This window comes from Temnothorax nylanderi, unplaced genomic scaffold (genome assembly GCF_030848795.1).
Source record: "Temnothorax nylanderi isolate EJ_2023f unplaced genomic scaffold, tnyl_v1.0 TNYL_tig0015_pilon, whole genome shotgun sequence".
Lineage (NCBI taxonomy): Eukaryota > Metazoa > Arthropoda > Insecta > Hymenoptera > Formicidae > Temnothorax > Temnothorax nylanderi.
This window is the reverse complement of record NW_027249077.1, coordinates 963,980-986,126: the sequence shown is the minus strand read 5'-3', so window position 1 is coordinate 986,126 and position 22,147 is coordinate 963,980. Positions and strand designations below refer to the sequence as shown.

General features: G+C 34.4%; 4 protein-coding genes across 15 annotated transcripts in view; 2 read left to right on the top strand and 2 right to left on the bottom strand.

Moving 5' to 3' along the window:
• Positions 1-1,463: 1,463 nt before the first annotated feature.
• On the bottom strand, positions 1,464-8,635 carry LOC139768258 (uncharacterized). 11 transcript variants are annotated; one of them, XM_071698260.1, is made up of 7 exons: positions 8,487-8,599; positions 8,042-8,187; positions 7,761-7,965; positions 5,285-5,584; positions 3,112-3,250; positions 2,667-2,815; positions 1,464-2,472 (listed from the first exon to the last, which is right to left on the bottom strand). In XM_071698260.1, exons 5-7 carry the CDS (start codon positions 3,144-3,146, stop codon positions 2,258-2,260), a joined length of 399 nt encoding a protein of 132 aa, XP_071554361.1. In that variant the 5' UTR covers positions 3,147-3,250; positions 5,285-5,584; positions 7,761-7,965; positions 8,042-8,187; positions 8,487-8,599; the 3' UTR covers positions 1,464-2,257. The 11 variants fall into 11 exon arrangements, with proteins under 11 accessions (XP_071554361.1, XP_071554367.1, XP_071554358.1 ...); XM_071698266.1 differs by having other exon boundaries at positions 3,112-5,584; positions 8,037-8,140; positions 8,487-8,635; XM_071698257.1 differs by having other exon boundaries at positions 3,112-5,584; positions 8,042-8,140; positions 8,487-8,635.
• A 1,352-nt stretch (positions 8,636-9,987) lies between these two features.
• On the top strand, positions 9,988-13,672 carry Znt49b (Zinc transporter 49B). The gene is made up of 11 exons (XM_071698251.1): positions 9,988-10,183; positions 10,364-10,878; positions 10,932-11,121; positions 11,210-11,292; positions 11,505-11,628; positions 11,697-11,835; positions 11,909-12,232; positions 12,301-12,513; positions 12,595-12,729; positions 12,806-12,919; positions 13,033-13,672. The coding sequence occupies exons 2-11, from the start codon at positions 10,404-10,406 to the stop codon at positions 13,075-13,077; spliced, it is 1,842 nt and encodes a 613-aa protein (XP_071554352.1). The 5' UTR covers positions 9,988-10,183; positions 10,364-10,403; the 3' UTR covers positions 13,078-13,672.
• A 2,772-nt stretch (positions 13,673-16,444) lies between these two features.
• Positions 16,445-22,147, bottom strand: part of LOC139768255 (CD151 antigen) — a 116,450-nt gene continuing 110,747 nt past the window's right edge. The window contains exon 8 of one of the 2 annotated variants that reach the window (XR_011717320.1): positions 16,445-16,583. The gene's annotated coding sequence lies outside the window, so the exon portion shown is untranslated. Of the gene's footprint in view, positions 16,666-22,147 lie in introns of both variants that reach the window. The other variant, XR_011717319.1, reaches the window with a different exon arrangement.
• LOC139768254 (uncharacterized) lies at positions 16,487-20,174 on the top strand. The gene is made up of 6 exons (XM_071698252.1): positions 16,487-16,687; positions 17,135-17,474; positions 18,119-18,453; positions 18,547-18,665; positions 18,756-18,933; positions 19,781-20,174. The coding sequence occupies exons 1-6, from the start codon at positions 16,487-16,489 to the stop codon at positions 19,958-19,960; spliced, it is 1,353 nt and encodes a 450-aa protein (XP_071554353.1). The 3' UTR covers positions 19,961-20,174.

Here is a 22,147-nt window from a genome sequence, read left to right as displayed (position 1 = left end):
GACCCAATCTCACCACGTACTCGTTTAGAAATAAAGTACGCTATTATATACGTTATTTAGCCAGCGGCGACAGCATGGCATCTGTGTCATATGTGTTCCGTGTAGGGAACAATACGGTTTCGACAATTCCCAGTAAGCAAGAAACGTCAAGAAACATTTCAACTACATTGCATTAATGTTAAAACGTTGCTGTAATGTAGTTAAAATGTTTCTTGATGTTTCTTGCTTACTCTGTTATTTCCAAACATGCCAGGTCATTTGGGAAGAATTAAAAGAAAAAGTATTTTTACACCCAACGGCAGACAACTGGCGTAAAGTAGCCACAGAATTTGAGATTCTGTGGAATTATCCACACTGTATTGGGGCGGTGGATGGTAAATATGTAGACATTGATGTAAGTTATTTATTTATTATTATTATTGTTGTTGTTGTTGTTGTTGTTGTTGTTGTTGTTGTTGTTGTTGTTGTTAGAGTCTGACCGAAAATTTCGTTTTGGCCAGTTTCGGTCAAAAATCAAAGTTTCGGTTGGATTTCTGTTTCAGCCGAAGTTGAAAAGGGTTTCGGTTTCGGCCGAATTTGACACAACCGAATATTCGTTTTCGGTTTCGGACGAAATTAAAAAACGTTGCTTTGGTCGGATTCCGTTCGGATTAACGCCATATATGATGCGACATTTCCTCGGAGCAAGAATCTTAATTTTAGAAAAAAAAGTGTTTAATTATTATCGTTTAAGCAGATCTCGACGTGTCGTTGAAAGCGCGTTTGGACTGCTCGCATCTCGGTGGAGAATCTGTCGAAAGCCAATCAGTGCTTCTTTGGCCACAGTTGTGAAAATTGTCCAAACAACAACTGCTTTGCATAATTTTATGATACAAAATGAGTAACTTGTACCTACATCCGAAAGAGTGTACTCCAGGAACAGTGGAAAAGATAGCATAGCGTTAAGTCAATGGAAGCGTATTTACAGATACTGATGTGCGCAACACGAATGCGTCTGGTCGATATGCTGCAGAAGTGCAAAATAGTTATGCCGATTATTTTATGAACTCCGGGGCAGTAGAATGGTAGTGGGATAAGGCTTTATGTAACGATTTTTAAGCAAAGGCCTACAAGTAGTCCGATACGCTAAATCCTTATTGCTAATGTTTTTCTTATTTTAAATAAAAATTATAGCGTTCATGAGAATCATTACAAGAACAGTTCTTGTACGAAAAATACGAAAAACAGGCCAGACGATGAACTCAAAATGAAGCTGCTTTTCTAATGTGTCTATCTGCCGCGCGTTGTATGTACATATTCTCGGAAAATCGAGGAAAAATAAACTCAAAAGCACATAAAATTTTCGGTATATAAAATTATATTGTAAATCACATAAGCTTAAACATAAAATCGTGTTATTGTAATACAAAAAAATTATATTATTATTATATGATATGGAAATCGTGAAGACCAAATATTAAATATCAAATATTAAAATAAGATTATATTCAAACAAATTCCCCTGGGGGCGAGACCCCCCGGGATATACAGGTACAAAATCAAAGGCACGGCATATGGCCGCACGCCGGACTTATATAATGTCATAGGCGGGGGACAAGAGGCCCCCCCTCCGCCAGTGGGCCATCGCAAGATGCGCTGGGGGACTAAATCCCAGTCGCGGTCATAAGTATAAATATGGCTAAAATATCACAGCTTGTGGCCCCTGGGTCTATCACAGATAAGTGTTCGTCAAAAGTTAAAACTGACCCAGGGGCCCGCGTGCGGCATATCACATATAAAAATTTGCGCTTACGCTTGTCTCGCGGAACATTCACACTCGGGTAAAATACAAAATAGCATACGCGGCATTCACACTCGAAACATAAAAGCCCACACAAATAAATACGAAAAATAGAAATAAAAATAAGAAGACGAAGGTATAAGATAAAAGAAAGATAGAAAAGATAAAAAGTACAAAAGTATGAAAATACATAAATAAGAGAATAGAGGTAGAAAGAGACTAACGGTATAGAATGTCGTGGGCAGGACATCGAATAATGTGCAATTTAACTTGAGTGATCTACGTGACCACTCAGTGTATAAAATAATAAATTACGCGGCATTCACACTCGATAAGCATATCAGAATAAATCCAGCTTTTCATGCTGTCTGCTTCTAAAATAATCCTAAATAAATAAATATATAAATCCTAAATAAATCCTAATTAAATCCTAAAATATAATAATAACTAAAAGTATTTATGTTCACACATCTAATCCTAATCTAATCCTAATTTCTCTTTAACTTTCATAATTTTACTTAAAAATTTATTTTTTAATTTGGCACGCTCTCTGGATGGAAGTCTCCGAAGGTCTGCAGCCAATCTCATAGCAAAATCATATTCATCATCCTTTTCTGCAGGTTCGTTGACAACTGCAGTACGAACAGCCTCTTCCGAATGATTTTTGTCTTCTGTGTCTTCAATTTTCTTCCCTACAAAGATATGAAAAATACTATTATAGTAAATAATTTTAAATTTGAGGATGTTGAAAAGAAACGGGAAGCAAAGGTTTTGATTCAAAGCAAAAAACGACTAAGTTTTTAAAAATAAAAAGTGTATGATTTGCCTCTGATGATTTTGTATTTATTGTGATGAAAATTTAATATGAATTCATAATTACACATACCTTTTGAGGAATTTACATTCGCGTTGTTGCTGCACGTGGAAGCAGATGTTTCTAACGCATTGTGGGTGCTGACATTAAATGGCGCTGAAACAGGCTCTATGGGGCTAGGAGATGGTTCGCCTTTATTTGTAAATAAAGTACTTGATGTCCTAATTAACAAAATTAATAAAATTAATAAAATAATATTGTACAATATGCGTTATAACTTATACATATTCGATGCAATATATGCAGCAAATTTTTTTAATGCGTATAACATGTCTATAAAAGTTTAAAGTCATGACCACTCCAGAGACGCACAAAATGTTTTGATTTTGTTTAGTCGCTTAATAAAAAGTAATTAGCACGGTGATAGGTGAATGGGACAAGATGGGAATGTTTTGTGGGCCTTTGGAGTAGGCATGATACTTTTATGGCAGGAAATAGTAGAATGATTGGTACTTACGGCCTTGGTTTCATGCTGTCACTCAGAAAGCTCATTGCTTCACTAAATCTAAATGTGCTTTTATGTTTCTTCCTGTCTTTCGTATAACAATCCTTCAAATTCCTTCATCGTTGTTTGGCATTATCAACGCTAATGATTCCTTTATGGTATTGCAGAAATTAGAAAAGATTATATTATTCAATGAACATATACACATACATACATACATACATACATACATACATACATACATACATATATAAATACAATACATACACAGTAAAAAATCGTGCGTCCATATGTTAAACTTTTCTTGTGTTACCAAGATTTGATTATTATTTCAATGTAAAATTAACATATAACAGCTATGTTATTATTTTCGTAACATTTTTATGTGTTATATTTATGTCAACGTGATAACTTAACACTTTATGTATGTTTAGAAATTGAATATTATTTTGAGTTCTTTTAACATAATTATTTCAAAAAATCAACACGTCTTAAAGTTATTTTAACATAAACAAAAGTTAAAGTAAATCTTCAAATAATCGTAAACTTTGACATATAAAATAATCAAATTTACTAAAATCAAATGTTTTTATTACACATTTTAAGTTAAAATAATTAATATTATGTGTTAATATAACTCAAAATAAAATATATTAACATACACTTCGTAAGAGTTACATTAAATGTATTACACGAGAAACTAAAATATTAACAAGTAAAATATTCAAAACAACATTTCTCTCAAATTGAAATAACTATCGTATATTCAAATGCTGGCCAATCAGCAGAGATCGCTAAGAGCGCGAACCTCGCAGGCTCGCAGTGCTCGCACGGTTAAGTCCCTTGCACAATAGGCGATAGCGATAGCGATAGCGACAGCGACAAGGTGTCCGACAAAGCTATACCTTTGTCGGCAACTTTGTCGCTGTCGCTATCGCTATCGCTATCGTCTATTGTGCAAGGGGCTTTAGGCGATCCCTGTTTGAGACAAATGAAGCGAGGGAACAAAATTCGTATCGCGGACAAGTTTCAGAGAGAAAGGAGGAGGATCGAGCTGATCGATCGACGCCGATTCGAGTTCTTCGGTTTCCGCTCGTCGTGGATCAAAGATAGAACGTTCAGGTTTTATGATGAAAAAAAAGCTATATTGACAGGAGAATTTTTAAAAATATTTTTATCTCAAAATATAAGTTATATATATATATATGGGACAATCCACGTCACTTTTACCCCCCATCTGTCCAAAATTGGTATGGACGGATTTTAATGACTAAGGGCGGAAAATGTTCGTCTTGAAAAGAGCTTTCGAAAGGCGTGTGGCATATATGCGCAATTCAACATGGCGTCATAGTTATGGCTGCTTAAAGGGATAAATTCAAAATTTCAGATCCAACATGGGCAGATAAAACGGTGAAAAGTAACTAAATTCACGTGAAACTCAGTATTTGGGGGATTTTGGGGTCGCTGATTACGAATCTGAACGTAAAATTGTGAAATTCAAAATGGCGGATGCAAATATAAGAAACGGACGAAAATTCCAGTAAATGATCTGAAAACTCTTACTGGAGGGTTTTTTGGGTCGCTGATCACGAATTTGTAGCTAATTTGTTAAAAAACAACAGAAAAACCGTGTTAATTGAAATTCTACTCTTAGCGTTACCCAGAGATGACGGCGTGGACGTGGTAGAAATTCATCTCCTAGAGTAGAATTTTAATTCTAATTCTAATAAATTTTAATTCTAATAAAAAGGTAGCTTTATTTATCCTTAACAAAATTATGTCTCAAAATTGCGTTACCTAACTTAACCTAAGTGATATGTATAAATCCAAAAATCTAACTTAAGTGGTAGTAGTTTTAATTTCTCCTTAACAAAATTATTATATCACAAAATTATGTTACCTAACTCAACCCAAAAGTGACACGTATTTCAAAAAAAGATATGAATTAAATCTTTAAATTGCGCCAATTGCAAAGAGAATATATATATTGCTTTGAAAAATAATTGTTGTGCAACTACTTTGAAAAAATAAAACTTAAGTGGTATATAATTTTGTTAAGAAAAAATAAAGCTACCACTTAGGTTGGATTTTTGAATTTACAAAATACATTGCGCGTATACTTGGCACCTTTTTTTACCTTTTTTTTATAACCCTTAGCATTTTAAATTGTTGAATGTGTACTTACTTATGTTTTCTTAAATGTTTTGTTAAACATCCATAGTCTGTTGTATAAGATATTTTTATACCACACTTGTTACATTTTGCATTATATCCTGGTAAGTCTGAGTAATGCTTTTGTAGCTTGTCAGGCAGCGTGTGCTTTTTATCGGGAGACAACCCATGTTTATTTCCCACGTGAGTTCTTAGTGCTCTTATTATGTTCTTCTTAGGCACTTGAATTTCGTCTGCGCATTTTATGCACTTATATGCGTCTCCGAGTTCATGAAATAAATCATATAATACATTGCGTTTCTTTGAGGCCATTCTGTAATACACAATATATCTTATATTAAATGTGGTACATAAATCTGCAACAAACATTTGCAAAGTTGCTTATAAAGGTCGAAGACAAAAGAATGTCTTATTTATTGGAATGTATATATGTAAATATATTTAAGTTACTTTAAAGAAGAAAAACGTACATAAATGTTATAATATTTTATTTGAGTACTGTTATTTTATGCTATCATCAACGATAATATAAAACAACGCAATTAAATTATACAAATCTTTGTTTTTTCTCAAAGAATTCCTATCTAAGCATAAAATAACAGTACTAAAATAAAATGTTATAACATTTATGTATGTTTTTCTTCATTAAAGTAACTTTACTCTTATATTAATAATGCAAAGATCTTTTTTGGCGTATATCTTTCAAACTATTACAGATAGGCTAATTTTGTTTAAGGCTTTTGAAAGTACATAAAAAGCATATAATTCTAGCATATTGAGTTTTGCTTCCTCATAGAGGAAACTTTGTTTTCATAAACTTCGTATATAACCTTTAATCGCATATAAAGCTAGGTCTAATCAACCAAATTTTAAAGAATTATATATGAAATATGGGTAGAAAAGACAAAAAAAATTGTTTTTTTAGTTTTTGATGCCAATGTGTTCAGAATGTTCTAAAACGTCGAAAAATCGTAATTTTAAAAAATGTCCGTATGTGTGTGTGCGTGCCAAATTTACCAAAATTTTTATAACTCAAGAACTAATTAACCAAATTTTAAACAATTATATATAAAATAAGGGTAGAAAAAACTGGAGAATATAATAGAATTAATAAAAATTGCTAATAATAAAGGGGTTACCGATTTCTATCTAAAAAAATCTACATGATTACTCTAATTTTTTGAGAAATGTTCGTGGTTGCTCTAACTTCCGTCAATTTTGAGATATCGGGCTATATATAATTCCATTATATTCATCAGTCTTTTCTACCCCTATTTCATATATAATTCTTTAAGATTTGGTTGATTAGACCCAACTTTATATGCGATTAAAGATCCATATGCGAAGTCCGTATATGGACCATATGTAGCCTGAACTCACAACGTCAACATCGATTTGACATTGTAAAACCTCACTTCTGCTACTAATTTGTGTGTTTGTGTGTATGTGTGTATGTATGTATGTATGTGCCAAATTTACCGAAATTTCTATAACTCAAGAACTGATTAACCAAATCTTAAAGAAGTATATATGAAATAGAGATAGAAAAGACTGAAGAATATAATAAAATTAGAAAAATTGCCAATATTATAAAATTTCAACCTTTAAAGATTATTCTAATTCTGTTATATTCTTCAGTATTTTCTACCCCTATTTCATGTATACTTCTTTTTAATATAGTATTTACTATAATATTTTAATACAATATAAATTTTCGAAGCAAACAGTAAACTGCACAGTAAACTGCACTGTGACAAGAAAATTTATTATGCAAGGAACCTAAAGAACGAATAGTATCAATCTTTGTAGTACACCAGAAATGTTTGAAAATGAGCTATTAAATTTATCAATGTTTCTTTTTGAATGAATGTATCATATAGATACTTGCAGTTGATCATATTGTAGTTTAAAATAATAACGGATTAAAAATATATTCCCTTAAAAGAATATTACACACAAAAATTTAAAGGGTTTTTTAAACAGAATTTTTTCGAAACTTTTTTTTAATCAGAGTAATTTTGTGCAACTAGTTTCAAAGAGATGGACATATAATTATAGATCAGCAATATTTATTAACTCGCTACTCTCGATATCTGCCCGGGAAAAAAGAATTAGATCTGACCAGATCAAATTATATATCTCAGCAGATCGAATTTTATCTGGTCAGATATGCTCAGATATGACTTCTCATGTCTGCGCAGATCTGGTTATTGGTTATATATGTTTATATATAACTATATATTGGGAATAATCTGGTCTTCGACGACTCAGATCGGACCATATCTGCTCAGATCGAACCATATCTGTGATTGAATTTCATTGAAACAGTATGGTCTAGATATGACTGTATCTGTTTAGATATAACCATATCTATACTCGAATTAGGGCTGTTACTTTTGACAACTTCGAAGCTTCGAAGCTTCGAAGCTTTTATATCTTTATAAATAAGTAGGAAAAACATTATAAAGCAAGAATTGTGATAAAAATACCTTGGCAGTGGATCAACCAATGGTTCACTAAGATGGCATAGCATGAGAGCAAATTTCGGCAATCATTCGGGTTCTATCGCCGTGACACCTCGCATTGTACATCTTATTCGTTTCGTACACCTCTTGATAAACCACCTATTCCGGACTGATTTTCCAAAGAACGCATGAAGAATGCATGAACACAGGTTCCTCCATTTCTGGTGTTCTGAAAGATGGTTCAGAATGGAGAGGTCGCATTCAATAGGTCTTAATTATCGATGATAATTAATAACACACCATACCTAACCTGTAAGCATGTTTCCACTTGGCCTTATCCTGATCCTCTTTTACCTCGTCGGGCGAAACCTTTCTCGCGACTTGATCCGCCATACCTGCAAGAACTATCTAGCACAGCAATTTCGCTTCCATGTCGGTTGGTAACGGCATTCTGTAAAGCCCCTTGCACAATGCCAGGCAACAGGCAATAGGAACAGGAAATAACCAAAAAATCGTTAATTACAACCTAAAAAATTCGAATGCTATGATTGGTTGGCAACAGGCAATAGGCACAGAATTTCGAACGTGACGGAAACTCTGTGTCTATTGCCTGTGTCACTGTTTATTCTGCATTTATACATGATTTCTGATTTCTATTCCCTGTTCCTATGCCTGTTGCCTGGCATTGTGCAAGGGGCTTAACAATTCTTGTTGTAGACAACCGTCTCAAACATATTGCAACGTACATACAGTCAAATTCCAGTATTCTGATCTAATCGAGGAAGTCAACGGGAAGACAATTTAAGCCGACAATGATGACGAGGACTGTGAATGACGACGACGACGACGTTTCGTGGCGGTTGATAGCGTGGCGCTTTACGACGTCTTATGCTGGGTCTACAATGGCTGCGTTCGGAGAGCGCGCTATTAGCGCTATTTGCTTATTCTATCCTTGTTCTACACTTGATGAGCGATAAAGATAGAATGATACAATAGCGCTAATAGCGCGCTCCCCGAACGCAGCCAATGGGAGCTTTCCAGCAAGCGACACAAGTCGACACAAGTATCGTTTTATCTTTGTTACTCATTACCAAAAAAGAAAGATAGAACGATGCTCGTGTCGACTTGTGTCGCTTGCTGGAAAGCTCCCAATGCGAGTCGCAAAGTCGTGAGTCGCAAGAATTGACCAATCACAGTCGATTATTCTCCTCAAATTCGACTGTGATTGGTCAATTCTTGCGACTCACGACTTTGCGACTCGCATTGTAGACCCAGCATTAGGGCTCAGACACAATGAGAAAAATAAAGGCTGATTTATAGAGGCCGTAACCGTTGATTTAAGCCGTAATCTTTAAGAAATTGACCAATCACAGTCGAATGTGAGAAGAACAATCGACTGTGATTGGTCAATTTCTTAAAGATTACGGCTTAAATTAACGGTTACGGCCTCTATAAATCAGCCTTAAGGAATAAGATAAAGGAATAAGGAATAAGGCATGTTGCATCTCACTTTAATGTACGTGTACTGAAGTGAGATGCGACATTCCCTTATTCCTTTATCTTATTCCTTATTTTTGTCATTGTGTCTGAGCCCTTAAGGTGGAAGCACATAAAATTGCAGGAGCCATGAGCAGAATGCAGAAGCCATATGCGCATGCGCTATGGTGTCTGCATACTGCCTATGGCTTCTGAATTTTCAATCTACATCAAACTACATAAGCATAGTGTATGTAGATCGTGTCCTGTCTCGCGGCACGTATTTCTCGCACTCGCGCAGTAAGCTCTGCTCCTCCAGCCTCTTCGAGATTCGCCGCCATATTTATGATGCATGACGCGCCGCTTGACTGTTTTCCGTCTTTTTATAAGTCGATACCGATTTCTAGTATCGTGAAAGCCTTGTGTACACGATACTAGAAATTGGTCCGAGTTTCAGTTTAAGTCAATCAACTTGCAGCTCTTACAGAAAAGCAGCAGTTTCATTGGCTTAGAGCCTTGTGTACACGATACTAGAAATCGGTCCGAGTTTCGGTTTAAGCCAATCAACTTGCAGCTCTTACAGAAAAGCAGCAGTTTCATTGGCTTAAACCGAAACTCGGACCGATTTCTAGTATCGTGTACACAAGGCTTTAATGGGCGTGTTCAGCAGACCAAGCCATGAGTAGCAGTCGAACGTGATTGGCTCTTACTTTTAGAACCAACCAATCAACGCAGAGTGTTGATAAGACGAACTCAACAGTTGTGTCTGCTGAACGCGGCCAATTATTGACAGTTCGTCGATCGTCGTTCTGTCATTTAACATCGTTATATATTTAGGGCAGATTAATTGTAACTAGTCTATTGTTGAACTACTATAGCATAATATCTTATAGTTGTTGGTAGTTGTTTAACAACAATGACAATGTGCTCATTGTAGTGACTGTAGTGAACGATTTTGACAGGCAGGAAAGGTGAATGTTTTTTGTACTGAACATTTTCCTAGCACGTATATTATCTCGTATACATTCTTATTATATTATGATCCAAATAATTCCTAAAGATAGTATCATTACACTATTTTTTTCATTCTATAATTATTAAGGATTTATTTTTAAGGGTGATATGTTTTAAATCGATTTACTTCTTTATAGGTTAAGTGATGTGTGTTTAAGGAAAGGGGTGAAAATAAGGATGTTACATCGGCCCCATAATCTTGTCAACTATATTCGTAACATAACACGCCGTTACCATGTCGATCAATTGTGCATATTCCAAATTGGATCGATTAAAAGGCACGCCAGTATTTTAATAGTGCCCAAGTATGGTACACGATACAAAGTACATATGTTTTCGAATTCTCAAAACATCCTTGCTAACAAAAAGATAGGCAGGCATGGGGATTGCAGATGGACTTGCGCGACAAGATTTTCATCCAACGATGCAAAATCTAATAAAGATAAGTCTGAAGTAAAACTAGCTGAGGAGGTACAGCAGAGAATAATAGAATTAAATGAAGAGAAACTAGGCAAATTAAAAGAGAGAGTATTAGACATAGAGCCAGTTATTTTTGATGAAAAGGAGAAGGGAAGGGGACAGACAGTGAAGCTTGTTGAGAAGCAGCCTGCGGGATCCAAAGAACCATCAAAAGATGACGTGTCGAAAAAAGGTACCACAATAAACACTGATTTAAATTCTAAATACTAATCTTCTGATTTGTAGCGAAAAAGAAAATGAGAGTCGACAAGTCGACATCTTCTTTGGAACGTAACTTTATTACACCCGTGAGAGCTATGGCAGATTTTTTATTAAAGCCTTCCGATCTGGAGACTTTGCCAAAAACAAAAAGACGTTCTCCATATGAACTTGAACCGCCTATTACAGTGTATTGGAGGAAAGATGTCGAGGCTAAGTAATAGAACCAACTTTTTTAAATAAATTTCTATATACTCTCTTATATTGAGATTTTGAAAATATTTTATAGTTCTGCCTTTTTATAGAGCTTTAGAAGTCTGGGGATCCAGAGAGGCTTTGTTGAAGGAACTTCTGAAGAAGGAAGTTGAGCGGAAGATCTATCAGCAAAGTAAATATGTATATCCTCTTATTTTCTTCTGTTTGTTTAATTCAAAGTGGTCCCTATAAAAAAGAATATCTGCTCAAGACAGAGAATATCTGTGCTTAGAGATTGTTTGTCCATCTTACAGGATCATTTATATACATCCTGATAATCTGATAGGAATATTCTCTTAGAATAATAATTGGTACAAAGATTGAAACACAAGCTTTTCATCGTAGATGTTTTTACGGTCAAGCGAAGATTGAGAGATTACAGACGGGAAATTGGCAGCAAGACAGAGATAATTCAGAAGGAAGGTCTTTTTGGAAGATCTGGCAAAGTGGTATTGACTGCGATTGCCATGTACGTACTGAATTTATACGTATGCATGTAATTATGTAAATTCCCTTGATTAATTTCTTCTTTTCCAGAAATGCCAGTAATTTCTTGTGCAAGTTAATTGCTTGGTTATATACCGGCTCACATAGTATGTTTTCCGAGTGTGTACATTCTGCAGCGGATACCTGCAATCAGCTGATTCTAGCATACGGTATTCATAAATCGGTGCAGGTAAATAAATCATTCACGCGAAGAATTTCGGGATCTTCCGAGCTTAATATGTTTTATGCCAATTATTTTGCAGAATCCCAATCCTGATCACCCGTATGGTTATACGAATATGAAGTACGTTTCCTCATTGATATCGGGCGTGGGAATCTTTTGTGTTGGTACGGGTCTTTCCATCTATCACGGAATTCATGGTCTTCTTTTTCCCGCGCCATTAGATTCTCTCTTTTGGGCGTACTTCGTCCTGGGTGGATCTCTGCTCTCTGAAGGAGCTACTTTAATGATGGCATTACACTCCATAAAGAAAGGCGCGGAGGAAAAGAAAGAAAGTCTTAAACAGTTTGTCCTGGAAGGACAGGATCCGTCAGTGAACGTCGTGCTCATGGAAGACTTTGCAGCTGTAAGTCGTTATTCTTATTTTTTTTTCCAAATATCTTGCATTCAGAGAGATTTTTGTATCATTTTCAGGTACTTGGAGTCATTGTCGCAGCTGGATGTATGGGCTTGACCTCATATTTAGAAAATCCGATGTTTGACGCTATCGGTTCGCTTCTGGTTGGCGGTCTGCTCGGTGGAGTGGCATCCTTCATAATCTACTCGAACGTTGCTGCGCTTGTAGGAAGGAGTATATCGCAAGAGAATCTCGATAAAATTAATGCTGAATTAGAAGCGGATATAATGGTAACGCTGAAATCGACTATGCAATATTTAATCAATTTTTTAAATATTGGTTTTTATGTTAAAATTTTTTGTACGTTTCAGGTTCGTGCAATTCATGACGTGAAAGGCATTGATATGGGTAATAATTTAGTGAGATATAAAGCCGAACTGGATTTTGATGGGCGAGAACTCACGAGATCTTACTTAGATAAACATGACCTTATTGCAATGCTGGAGGTATAGATTTTATATTTTTTATTGAAAGTTGTATGATAATATATCAAAAAACGTCATTTATTTTATATTTTTATAGGAAGTGAAAAGCATGCAAAATATCGATGAATTGGAAGCATTTTTATTGAAACACGGCGAAAATATCGTAGATATGCTTGGTGGGGAAATTGATAGAATAGAATTAAAACTAAAGGTAAACAAATATACGTTTTATGTAATAATATGTAGCACAATATATAGATATATAAATTGATGGTAATTTAAAATTATTAATAATATAGTTTGTTCATCTATTCTCATTTTCAGAAAAATCATCCAGAAATACGGCATTGTGATTTAGAAATCTTGTGAAGACTTATTGATATAGCTTAAGTTAAAACTAAATAAAACTGGATGTAAATTATTATTTTTACAATATAAGGAATTATTTTAGTATAATTACTCTTAGATGCTTTTGTCATAAAATACAAGTTTTATTTAATACTAAATAAAAATAAATTTTTGTAAAGGTTTTATGTATATTGTACAGATTTTGTGAAAATTACATACTATTCAGTATAATAACTCAATAGAAATTTCTTAAATATATATTGTTAAAAGTGTTCTATATCTCCGAAAATAAAAATATTTCAATCTATATGTATATTCTTCTTGCTGATATATTCCGTTTATATATTCTCGATAATGGAATTGCGAAATTGTTTAAGAAAATCGTCAAGAGGTGAAAGAACGCTTACCGCGAGATAACAAACAATGTCTAAACGTTATTTTTTATATAACATTTTTTAATATGTATATTTTTTAAATATGTAGCTGTTTACATTACTGACTGCAATATTTATTAACTAGAATAGTATTGGCATGGCATAGACAATCTGGTTGTAACATATTTGTAAAAATAGTTATTGTTTATTAAAACTTGGTTAATTAAATATTTGCACTCTGATATCTTTTATTATTTCAGTCTTACAACGACAACACAATTTGACGAAATTAGCAGAAATACGTTAATAAGAAAGAAAACACGAGACAAGGAATTATTTGATAAATTAACATATCAATAATTTAATATTTATATAACTTGTTACGACAAAAAATTAGTCTATTATATATGTATTAGGGTAGTCCTTATTTCCTCGACAAAAAAAATTTTTTAAAAATTTTTTTTGCGGCACCCCCCAAAATGTTTCCAATTCACAAAAAAATAATCCCTGCCAAAGTTCAGCTTGATCGGATAACGGAAACTCGTGCCCTCAGCTCTTTAAACATTTGAATTCCCTTGTATTAAACTGTTTACACAATTAACATTGATTTTTAAGGATGTTTTACCTATATCTATATATATAGTATAATTTTGTTTTCTTGATTGAAGACTTTGCATGTATGTCAAAAACTCAAAATTTTTTATATGTTAGAAGGGATTACCGTTAACAGTTTGAGTATGATTTTTTGTTATTTAAATAATTAGTATTGTTTAAACAATTAAAAAAATTTTTTTGTGGCAAAAAATTTTGAAACTTAAAATACAATATCAATGATGTATGTTTTACACATAAAAAAAGTATAAGAAATGTCTTAATGGTTTATTTATATTTTATTTATATTTACAGCAAAGTGTCGATTCTCTATAAGGGATAATGTTAATTTTATCAACTTTAAACTTAAATAACTCTTAAATAACTTCAAAATTTTACAGAGTATTTTTCATTTAATTTAGAAACAATTTACAGCACTTTCTGAATATATTTGAAATACCTCCAATACATCCTTAATTACAATAACTTTTAAACCAGTAAGAGAATTGTGCTGAAATTTTACACAGATACTTAGACGTAATAATAGAATAATCTATGAAATTTTTAGATTTTTGGTAATAACTTTAAGATGGCACACATACATCCTTAAAGTGTATTTTCCACAAAAATCAGCCTAGAGGACTTTCTTCTTTTTATTTAACATGTGTGCCTTGCTTTTCTGCACCGTTTGAAACCTTATACGTATTATTTAAACAATTAGGTGAATTATTAATAACTAAAAATAAAAGTAAATAGTTATTGTATTTATTGTATCCTGACAAAGTTAGGAGCCCCTCGGACCTCTATTCTAGGAGGAAACCTGAGGAGACTTAAGGGGGGAAACCATATTGTGACGGCCGGAAAAAGAATGCTATTTTCGTGAATTTTTTTCGCGAGAAATAATAAATTTAATGAAATTGGTTTTTTATTTCTTTAAAGTACATATATTGAATATATTGCAAAAAAATCGTTGAAAAATATTAATATATATTTGCGCCTTTAGCATGTGGTACCGTGTACCTCCGCAAAAAAATTGTGGGTGCGCGGGCGCTCATATTCCGTCAGAACGGGATGTCTAAAATAAAAAAATTTTGTGTCATTTTAAACTATACAAATGTAGTTTCAGTTAAGCGTACGAATTTTTTGAAATATTAATCTTTAACAAAATGGCGCAGTTCTAAAAAAAAAGTTCGAAATTCAACCGAAAATTTTTTCACTTTTTTAATTGTTTTTTAAAAACTAATTGTCCAATAAAAAAATTGTACGCTTAACTGAAAACAATTTTGTTATAAACATTCTGTTCAAACAAGTCATTCGGATAAAAATTGGCCGAGATACGCGAGGGCCCAGCTACAAAATTGTAGTTTCGAGAAAAACGCGTTTAAAGTTTTACAACTGATTATTTTATATAGAGTAATAGAGTAATCTTTTAATTTTTGTTCTTCTTTTGACTCTAAACATACTACTATAACTTTTGTAGCCTATACATAATTTTTTCCAACTGTTCAAGCAATAAATGCAATAACTATTTATTTTTATTTTTTAGTTATTAACAATTTACCTAATTGTTTAAATGAGACGTATAAGGTCTCAAACGATGCAGAAAAGCAAGACACACATGTTAAAAAAAGAAAAGTGCTTTAGGCCGATTTTTGTGGAAAATACGCTTTAAAAACCAATGTTGATGGAATAAACAATTTAATACAAGAGAACTCAAATGTTTAAAAATCCGGGGGCACGGGTTTCCGTTATCCGATCGAGCTGAGCTTTGGCAGGGATTATTTTTTTGCAAATTGGAAACATTCTGGGGGGTGCCGCAGAGTAAATTTAAAAAAGGACCACCCTAATACATATGTATACATCTTCTATCTATAAACACAATGTTTATATAAAATTTTCGACAAATTGACATCGATTTGAAAACAGATACATTTCAAGCAGTGCATTAATTGCTTTACTTTGATATCTTGAATGCCAAAGAATCATGAGAATAATCATTCTTATACAATACTAAGAATAATAATTTCTCAATTAAATAACTTAATTGTTTTCTAATCAAGAAATGGCTATTAAATCGTCCACATTTTAAAATATAAATTCCTATTTCTGAATATCTCACTTGATTTGTTGCTTTGGACGAGTCAAAACGAGCATAAATATAGATTAAACTGGTCGCCACACAGTTTTATAATCACAACAAAGCGTTACTATGGGCGTCTCGTAATGGTCTTGGACTTGGGCGAATTGGACGACAGTCGGCCCTGTGATGATCAGCTGCGAAGTTGAACTGTTAAACACGCTCAACGGAAATTTTTACAACGGATAATAATTTCGCATTGTGCAAATGCTTTAAAAGAAAATAAGGACTTGCGTATGCGTTTGAAATTAATCGCGAGATGGTTGCGACTGTTACGAGTCGACGGGAGGACAGCTGAACGATTGATGCTTTATTCGAGCGTCGTAAAATGACACGCGGAAGTCGAAGTTCTCGTGAACGAAGATCTACGGCGATCGGTGAACAGCTCCAGCAGAATGACAGCGAGGATGGAGCTTCCGTTCGCGCTGTGGAGAACGACAGCTACGTGAAACACAGTAACACGCTGTCGCAGAAACGATGGAGCAGCTCGGAAGATTCGAGCCGACCCTATAGCCGAGAAATCAAAACAGTTAGTATTGTTTATGGGACGAAAATTATAAAGAAAACTGAAAGTATAGTTTAAAACATTATTAGTGTAATTAGCATGATTAATTAATTTAATTGACACGGTAATCTCACTTAATTAGACATGGTAATCATAAATTACAAATTGCAACCATTTTGCACAGTCATACACATTTATACATATATAATTAATATTCAATTAAAAATAAATGAATGATTAATTCACTGGCGATACGTATTTTATTCATCTGTCGAAATACAGCAACGCAACATCATTATATTACTTTAATTAATAATTAATTCCGCAAATCCCATGATGGTTGGCATTTTATTTGTCAACTATTTATAGTTTATCAACCCAGGACAAGAGGCACCAGGGAATTATTTAGATAAATAGAAAAATGTAGGGGGGTATTATTATTGAGTTCACCATTCAACATTTTACAATTAGAGTTTCCTTCGGAGACAAGATAACATTGAAGACACGGAGACCGAGTCACCGGATGCCAAGAGCAATAATAAGTCACGCAAAGCCGACTCGTTACACTCGGCTCGTGAAAAAGCGCGTAATTCCGACGTTCACACGAGCGAAGAAAGATTCGCGTCCAGGTCTCTCGGGGGAAGGAGGAAGCGCAGTAAACGGACCGAAAGACGAAACTTCGGGACGCGGCCACGCACGGCAGATCACGATCACGATCGAGCAGATACCGGATCTTCCGCGAAACGCTACAGTGACAGAGAAAATAGCCTCGCTGATAAATCACGAAAAAGAAGAAGGAATGTTTCCCGAGGTAAAGAAAGAATAATATCCTTTACGTCTCATTAAGAATAGCTTCAAACTAAAAAAAAAAATTGATAAAAATCCGTTCGAATATCCTTTCCTATTGCAATCTACTTAACCCTTAAATGCCACCCGGGGTCCAGCGGACCCCAGACCCTTTAGAATGATATATTTTCAAATGTTCCCGCCAAATATGGAGCTCATATTTATTTATTTATTATTTTTTATTTTTTTGATTTTGGAGCCAACATTTTAACTGTTAACGATCTTAATTTTTTATACTATGTTGAAATTGAAATTTTAACAATATAAGCATTTTATTCTTTTTTCTAAGCCTTGAACAACATTGAAAATAATTTTCATAACTAAATATCAAAAAATCAATAAGTAAGGAGACATTTTTCATGCTGGGGTCTTTTAGACCCCATGTGTCATTTACGAGATTCTTGAGAGGTGTGGCATTTAAGGGTTAAAATCTTCCAATTGATTAATCGAGAATTTAAATTTTAAAGCAGTTGGAAACGTTCGGTCGAAAGGGGAAATAAATGTTCTAACGCATTTTTAAAAGGTCACATTCGCATTAGGGAAATTTTAAACGTTCGCGGAGCAAAAATGAAAATCTATATAACGTAAATTAATAATTTTCCACGCAAGCGGACGACGAGGTGCCCATCACCGAGATCTTGAAGAAGGCTCAAGAAAATGCGCACACAAAATATGAGGAAGCTGTGCCGCTTCCGGAATTGACTACGGATACAATTTATATTCAAGGCAGGAGCGGCTTTAGCGCTGTGAAAATTGGCGGATCGAGACGTGCTTTGGAAAATGATACGACACGCGCGACAAACGGTAGAGAAGGCTGCGATTCCGCAGAGACACGAACGTACACGTTGATAAAAGTGGCAATCACGGCACAAAAATTTTGGAAGTGCACAGGTCTCGTTTATCAAGGTCTCTTGGGCGGGATGGCATTTTTGCATTTCATAATGGTAAACGTTTTTTTCCTCAATTACCGCAGATTGGTAGTGCTATTTTGTGGTACCAATTTTAAAACATGAATATCATCTGATTCGTGGTTGCAGATTCATGTCTTTTTTAATACCTCGATGGAATTCATGTCGAATTATTCGGTCTTCTCCGAAATGTATGCGAATATATTCTCCTTCCTAGTCGCTCTTTGCGTCATCTCCATCTTCGATAAGTACGTTCAACATTTAAGAAGGAAGACTTGACATAATTTACATTCACATTTAAATATCGTTAACTTCAGGGAAGACATTAACTGTTTTAGATTCGATCTGGCGCGGCTTGATATGGATCACTTGCGCGAGATTTATATGGATCATGCGAAAACCGCGATCGCCGTTCTGCTTTATCTGGTAACTTTCGGACTCCATCAAGCATCGTCAAAGGTGGACGATCAGTTAGCTTTGTTGCATTATCATAGTATCAACGAAACGTGGTCGAACGTAAGAATATCGTGACGACTTAAGGAGGTTCGTCTACTATTCTGAAGTCAAAAATGCGATTGAATAATAATGTCAATACAGCGATCCCGAATTATATGCAATATTAGTATAATGAATTGTGGATGCTAGTTATGTGCTATATTCTTCGTAAATTATTAGAGTATAGAATTTTAAGAAATATATGCCGAAGTATGAGAGCGTCAACAATTCGGGAATCGTTGTCAAATACTTATTATCCAACATTATAAAGTAAAAGAAAAATCACAAATAATTTATAAAAACCTATATGAACAATTGTTAGAGAATACTAAAGACTTAAAATGATTAATACATTGATGATTGCGTGTCGTGGATGATTAGTGTTTGTGAGGTTGGGTTCGCATCAGCTGTTGCGTTGCCAATGGCAACGTCTGTCATTACTAATTCGATCCACGAGGTAAAAGTAAACTTTGTGACAATATATAAAGCTCTAAATCCACACGGTAAAATCCTATTTTTAAAGTTTTTATGCAATCCTTGATATTTCATCTGTCAAATGCTAGTTTTTCAAAGTCCTAAGTTGGCTAAGTGTGTACTAAATCAGTGATTATTTACCTCAGAGCGACCGTTTCTCATGAGGCAATAGGCTCAAAGTGATCAACTTCTGAATAATATTACAAAAAAACTATACGGTCAATATTGCTCAACTTTTAGGATTATTTGTGTAAAGTGTTTATGTAAATCATATTAAAAAATTAAGACTCTAAGTTGACTTTCACTAATAGGCGAACCTCCTTAACAGCCAGCGAAGAGACACGTATAACAGATTCTTTACTCGCGCTTGTATATATACGATGATTTTTTCCAGAATACAGCGCAGGAAACGTTTCTGGAGGAGCTGAACGGCTGGCAGAAGGTAACGATATCGAAAGACCTTCTCGCGGTTTTCGCTTGGCTGTTCGTCACTTTTGGGACTCGGGACAACATGCTGTTGACGCACCTTGAATCGATGGTGCAATATGCGAACAACGCGGAATCACCGAGATGACATTCGAGAAACGACTTTCACTGACGAATGAGACAAACGCGCATGAAGTTCTTCCGTGCGATCGCGCAGACTAAATGTCACAAAGTGCTGAGAACAGGAATACTTTAGAGAATAATGATTCACTTTGCCGAATACTTACCGACACTCGTCGACTCGATCCTGTTCCGGGTACGGAGAAGAATACATCGGTATTTTCAGGGGCCAATTCTCCAAAGGGGAGGGGGAGAGTACGATTTAAACATTTATTTGTAACAGAATAGCGTTTGATATGTACAATATGTATAAAGTTCGCCTATACGCTAATCGATAATATATATATAATATGTATACATAATAGCAAAGAGAGGACAATAATATTAAGATTAAAATAACATGACGCAACCCAGACAGCACATAAAACTAAAAGATGACGAAAAGATGTCTTTTTATAGTTATCTTTTCGGCTAGACGAAAAGATGTCTAAAAGACGTCTTTCCGACTACACGAAAAGTCGATTGTTTAACTGAACAAAAAGTCGTCTAAAAGATCTTACTTGACGCTTTTTCTAATGCGCATACGGAACAGCCACCTAACCTAAAAGTAGGATCGATTTGAAGCTACAAGGCTTTGGAGTATTGAAAAATTATGGTAGCGGAGAAAGCAGCTCAGTGAGCGTTTAGTAATTATTGTTCCTGATTAGTATATATTATACGTTCTTCTGGATCTATCAAAGGTCTAAAAGAATACTCCAAATCACAGAGCGCTCACTAATCTGCTTTCTCTGCTGAACATAACCTAAAATTTTTCAACGGAGCGGAAGTCACAAACTGACGCTAAGCAATTCTTTTTGCGATCTCGCTTTTAATCGCAACGACGCTATATCATGTGGTGTTTATTAAGACTAGAGCTTATTGCGTAAAATATATGTTATAACATTGGTTGATTCATGTGATGTGTTATTGTACGTGCAATCTATATGTATAAAAGTGAAAGTATATTAAGTATGTTTCCATCGAGGGTTAGAATCGAGTCAGAAGTCGGGTCAGACAGAGTCGAATTGGGGTGAGCGCTCTTACGGTGGAAACACCAAACTCGAATTTGAACCCTACCCAACAAAATTTTAAGGTAAGGTCCAAATGAGGTTCGGTGGAAACGACAAGAGTCGAGTTAGGGTTACTATAGTGTTGCCAACGAGATAACCTTTGTGCTGATTTTCGTCGCCGATCTTGAAATAAAAAATAATTTCTGAATATTAATTTCCGCATATTACTTGGTAGCTTGTAAAATTAACATTATCGTTTTCAAATCTATGATATTTTATGATGCTCTTAGTCGCATAATCTTAATAATATCAAGCTACTGTTGTATACAGCTGATGATTTGTACAGTTGGTTACGTTCAACCTTGCCGCAACCCTGGTGTAACTCTAATCCGGTGGAAACAAATAAACCAACCTGACTCTAACCCGACTCTGAGGGTGCAAACCCATGCAGCGGAACGGCGTACGCAGAAAATCGCGGAACGACAGCCTTGACCAATCACAAGCGTTCCGTGATTTTCAGCGACTTTCCGCGGTTTTTTAGCGGATAGTTTTAACCTCTTCTTCGCGGAACTGCGCAATTCCGTCATCCGTGTATACATACGTGTGCATATATGTCATGAATGAAGAGAATTGAATCGAACGAGTACCAACATGAACAAGAAAATATCTCAAATAGTAAGAAATATTATCTATAAGAATTATTATAAGAATTATTATCTATAAGAATTATTATAAATTGTAGTTATAATCAGTTAAGAGAATTAATTCCAGTTTTTTAATTTTAATCCTTTTTAGAAATTAAATTACTTTTTATAAGAGGATTTTAATTAGGTTATGTTACTTTTTTAATATTTAATGTTTACATAATTTATATATTTATATATTAATATTTATATAATCCATTTTTTATTGTATTTTGTCTTATTGAAGGTCTCTCCCTTTTCTTTATATTATTAATTTCAGAACGGAAAATGCGGGTATTGCGGCTGGATCCTGCCGAGCAATGCGGAACCATCGAAGCATTCCTGCTTCAATAATTTTGATGAACACAACAACGTTCTAATCATTGATGAAAACAATATTATAACAATAGGTCAGTTTAGAATTATAATTAATTATATGTATAATTATTTCAGCATAAACTATCAAAGTTTGTATGATTTATT